General features: G+C 38.1%; 1 protein-coding gene across 1 annotated transcript; it reads right to left on the bottom strand.

Moving 5' to 3' along the window:
- Positions 1–1076: 1076 nt before the first annotated feature.
- LOC147856083 (phytoene synthase 2, chloroplastic-like) lies at positions 1077–4345 on the bottom strand. Its single transcript, XM_087329307.1, has 6 exons — positions 3783–4345; positions 3515–3565; positions 2870–3042; positions 2496–2731; positions 2095–2287; positions 1077–1701 (listed from the first exon to the last, which is right to left on the bottom strand). The coding sequence occupies exons 1-6, from the start codon at positions 4261–4263 to the stop codon at positions 1522–1524; spliced, it is 1314 nt and encodes a 437-aa protein (XP_087185433.1). The 5' UTR covers positions 4264–4345; the 3' UTR covers positions 1077–1521.
- Between the last annotated feature and the right edge of the window lie 898 nt (positions 4346–5243).

Below are 5243 nucleotides of genomic sequence, written 5' to 3'. Positions count from 1 at the left end.
AAAACATTCACATTTTCTCCTTGAGGATGTTAGCATCAATAATATTGTCACACAGGCACATGTCTCTTTCATGTGTTTTTAATGGTGGTAGACCCAAAAATCAATGCCATTCCAATTGTTTTGACATGTGATTTCAGATTGTCCATTTGATATAGAACCAGTTTCTTCGTTTAATGTCTGAAGCTCTCTTTTGCTCAGAGTAAATAATCAAAGAACTTCTATAGAGAAAATATATACAGCCCTAACTGAAAATTCGTTTTGTAAATGAAAAAAGAAGAGATGCTTACTGTTTTAATGTTTATGTAAACACTGCTCCGCCCTACACTGCTCTGCCCTCACTAAGTTTGCTGATAAACGATATTGCATCACATCATATTTTGTTAATAATGTTTTGTTTGAACTCAACCCCGAATTCACTTTGCATGCATGCACTTCTTGTCTCAAACAGTCAGTTTTTTAAATTCATATTCCTCATTCAGAATATCCTTAGTCCTCACATTACGAGCTTCCATTTTAAATTCATATTCCTCATTCAGAAGATCATCAGTCCTCACATTAAGAGCTTCCAAAAATATCATGGCGAATTGTGAAGAGTTCAATAAAGCAACTTATGATCATTCCTCATCTTTTGCATCTACTATTTGAGCTTTCAGTTTATGCATATAAAAAACATATAAAACTTTCATGAAAGATAATCATTTACACTTTTGTTGATGAGAGGGTGTTCGTAGAAGTGCCTTAGGATACCTGCGAAATTATTTATATTTCCACTGCTGCAATATAATGTTTTGATAAATTAATTTTCAGCCAGAATCCAAAGTTTGTGATGCTTGGATCTTCAAATATGATTCTTCTAATCTCTTACTGAGTGTTGAAAAATGATCTTCATATTTCTTTCACATTTTGACTTTTTATTGATCATCCAGATCTTTGAAACCTGAGATATGCAACTCAATCTTGGACTTGGAAAAACCTAACCAAGGTCAATCTAAATCCAAACACTTGGACACCAATCATCATCATGCAATATGTAAATATTTCATATTACAAAGACATGTAGATTTTTTAAACATGTCTACAATGAAATGGTATGATTATTGAGTAATCACTTTCAACATGGGACAAAACGTTCGCAAAAACAAATTGGGAAGAATCTGAATATGTACAAGAGGAATTGGACGAAATACAATATGTCACAACCACTGGCTCAGAATGAATAACCGGAGTTCCAAAAGATCCAAACCAGATTCCCAAAATAGCCCCAAATATGGTGGAAGGTGCCAAAAATAGTAGATGCGAAAAAACAAAAGCTTTTACAAAATAGTAAAGGCAAAAAATGATGGAAAGCTCAATACAAGGATGTATGACACATGAGGATCAGACCTTTGATGTATTATATATTTCAAAATCTTTAAAGGCCAATCAAACATGACTTCATGATGCTTGCCTTAGAGAATCATCATAATACATGAAGAGTATCCCTATATTTTTAGAGATTTTTCTCACCTATATCAAGGCTTTTCAACTTCTGACTACTTGCATTGAAGCCATTGATGGATATACCAAGGCTCGTCCATAAGCAACTGGCAATGTAAGGATCTTTTTCCATTTACCCACATAAGCTCGCTTAGTGAAGTTGTTATAATCATTCGCCTCAATCGAATCCAAAATTTGTCGGTACAAAATCAAAGAGGCCCATACCTGAAAGTAAGATTTTCTCAGTGAGGCACATTCAAAAGCAATTATTTTCACATAAAAGTTTATTCAATGGGATAAAGGTAACAGTCAGTAATAACAAAATGTGGCCTAGAAAATGAAGTTAGTGTAGTGCTTTGAAATAGATTACCGCTTAGGTAATCTACACACTCAACAAAGTTCAAATCTATTCAACTGTTCATACCTTTCTGTCAAGAATTGATTTCTCCCATGGGTTTTGGGTCTACCATTTATTCTCTCTCTCTCTCTCTCTAGCTTACATTCTGAGTTTTATATTCATATGCTCACTTCATTTATTTTATCAAAATTCCAATAAGATAAATGACAACTTGTAAGTTTTCATATACTTGATTTCTTTAGCTTAAACAAATAACACACCGGCCATCTGCTGTCTTTATCGAGTTCAACGACACCTTTCTCAGCTTCATCAAAAAACACACGAGCTCTCTTGATTTGATCTTTCATAAAAGATCTCCATTTATCAGTAACTTGGCCGGCAAAGATGTCTTCTTCACCAAGTCCAAATTGTGCTAGTTCATCCCTGGGGAGATAGATCCGTCCACGCTGAGCACTGAAAAAGCACAAGAGAATGAGATATAAATCTTCCTTCTAACATGAACACAAGTGATAAACTTGAAATGACCTTTGTTTAGGATTATTTCCTGAAAAACCAATGGCATTTCAAAAATTTCCCAATAACTTTCGTTTCTGTGATCTCTTTAAAGATTTCATTTCCATGTTCTCTTTAAAGCTAAATGGTGAGAGAGGATCTGACTTACTCTTCTCCAACATCTCGAAGGATATTGGTTAGTTGGTTAGCAATTCCCAAAGCTAGGGCAGAATTGTAGACACTTTCAGTGGTGGCTTTGCATTCAGGGTCTATACCCATCACAGGAACACTCATCAAGCCTACAGTTCCCGCAACGTAGTAGCAATACATGTAGAGCTCATTGAAATTCTCGTATCTTGCTTTTACAAGATCCATACGCATGCCCTCAATCATGTCGCGGAAAGGCTACAACAAATATTTGAGCTCATGATCATGATCCTAATGTGTGTTTCTGTGTATATATATATATAATAAGACTGCACGAGATAAAAATGCAATCTTTACATATGGATATGTATACTTGTATGCATATGTGACACTGACCTGGATGTCCACTGGGAACTTTTGGACTGCATCTGCAAGGGCAGCATCTAGCATGTCGTACGGCTTTGCATTGAAAATATCCTCCAATCTTTTCTCCCATCGATCGAGAGCGGCCGGAGTTATATGGGCTGCATTTGGTCCATCAACAAGCTCATCGGTTCTCCTACACCAAACTACAGAAATAACAAAATAAAGAAAAAGTCATGGACAAACAATGAGCTGACTTTCTCAGGTAGATATATATATATAAAATTGCAACATAATAATGAACATATATCCAAAAATGTAAATCACCCACAAGGAAGTTTGGAAGGCAACATGGTCCTAGAGTTGGTTAATGGTATAAGTAGAGTTAGAGACCTAGTTTGTGCAACACTTTCTATCTTCTTTTGGCATTTAGAGGTTCCTCTCTCTGTGGTAAGTTCATGGTTCATCTCTCTTTCAAGGTCAACTTCTACTTTCCAAGGTACAAGCATGGTAAGAGGCAGAGGGGGGACCTTGGTCCTAGCCAAACATGGGCAGGCGACTTTGGGCTCTTTCCTACATGCAAAACATTTGTGATACCCAAACCCATATCACTCAGCATAGCCCTCAACCTCGCTTCGTCCAGAGTATAAATTTTGAGACATGGAGAAAGTAGCTTACCATAGATGGCCCAGATAGCGCGTTGCCGCTCAGGCGTCATAAGCATTGTCCCTAATATTTCACATAAAAGATGAACATCACTCCCTTGGAAATCCACCATAAATCACAATACAAAACCACATATAGCCACAAAGGTTGGGAACTATTTAACCACAAAAATAGAGGATTCAATAGGATCCAATATACGTCTACAGATTAAATACCCAAATTTCAAAAGGATCATGTAAAGGAAGATATAATGATTAACAATTGGCGTGTGTGTACTCACCAAGGTAGAATGTTTTGGCGTATTCGGCACAAACCTCACCACATCGGGTGTATGCATCATCGAGAACTTGAGCCGAAATGTCAGAGAGAGAGCCTAAGCCAGACTCTTCCCAACCTGTTATCCTTTCCTTGTTAGGACTGCTTATGCCAGAAGAAGAAGAAGAAGAAGAAGAAGAAGAAGACGTAGTAGAAGTGGTCTCTGTAGCTCTCTTTGCCATGAGAGCAGCTTGCTTCAGAACAACATCATAGACTCTCTCCTCTGAGGATCTATAAGAGATTCTTTGATCTCCTTCTAGGCTCAAATTGGCCTTCCATTGAAGCAGATTCCTTGTCCGTTTGGTTTGATTGGGAGTATAATGCATGGAACAGGGCAAGGTGGTTGTAGAGAATCTAGGACGAAGATTGGCAAAGCTCTCCATGTCTGATGAATGGTCTGGATGAGGAGGGGTCATGGCAAGACCAAAGGCAATGGAGGTTGGCATGGTGAAACAGAGATGTGAAAGACACAGAAACAGAGAGAGAGAGAGATGGGAAGAATGGATGGATGAGAAGTTTGTGGTTTGCTTCTTCCAATTCTCCTTCTTCTCACACAGCTCAGGTTTTAGGATCTCCTCTTTTTTCTTCCTGTTTTTCTAGTCTAATTTGAGCCCCTCCACCCCCCCATATGTCAATCCACACACACACACACACACACATCTCATCTTCTCCTCTTCCTCTTCCTCTTCTAAGTTGTGTGTGTGTTGTTGGTTTGAAGAAAACCTCTCTTGCACTTTGCACTTTGCACTTTCCTTCTTCTTCTTCTTCTTCTTCTCTGGGTCCCTCCCAGGACACACACACATCCACACGCCTCCTCGCACTTTTTAGTACCAATGTGAAAAAACAAGATGTCGTGCTTGTTCCAAGACCCCAGAATGCCCCTTTTGCATCGAGTCCACATGAGGAACACTAGGCTAGTAAGTGCCCTCCTGCTTGGGAAACATGTACATGTTGTAATAGAAGAACCATTTGCTTCCACTCGTTTTATGCACAACAGCACATAGAGAAAGTGTTGAATGGCCGCCAATAAGGAGATGAAATAAATTAATATGGATCTTCCTTTTTGCGTGGTTTGTACGAGGACGGAAGACTCTTTCATCTAATAAACTCTCAAAGTGTGTTCCGATTTCCTTCACTCTAGCATGTTAAAGAGCTTGATTGTAACAAATGGGTTATACTTGATGGTGACAATTTACGAGCCTAATCAAACAGGTTTGCATTCACAACCCTCATTATCTTTGCTTTCGATTCAACATCGAAAATGGACTAGTTGTTGCATTCATTCATGGGAAAATTATCCTTGGATCCTTCGATGTGTCATAAAAAGTTATCATCTTTGGTTTCGATTCCCCATCGAGAATGGACTATTTATTGTGTTCATTCACGGAACAATAACCTTGGATCCTTTGGCGTTTTATCAACAAAA

This window comes from Azolla caroliniana, unplaced genomic scaffold (assembly GCF_043228905.1).
Source record: "Azolla caroliniana isolate FFs.n. ecotype wild unplaced genomic scaffold, voAzoCaro1.0.p SCAF_13, whole genome shotgun sequence".
Taxonomy (NCBI): domain Eukaryota; kingdom Viridiplantae; phylum Streptophyta; class Polypodiopsida; order Salviniales; family Salviniaceae; genus Azolla; species Azolla caroliniana.
The sequence above is the reverse complement of the archived record's forward strand: the minus strand, read 5'-3'. Positions and strand labels throughout refer to the sequence as shown.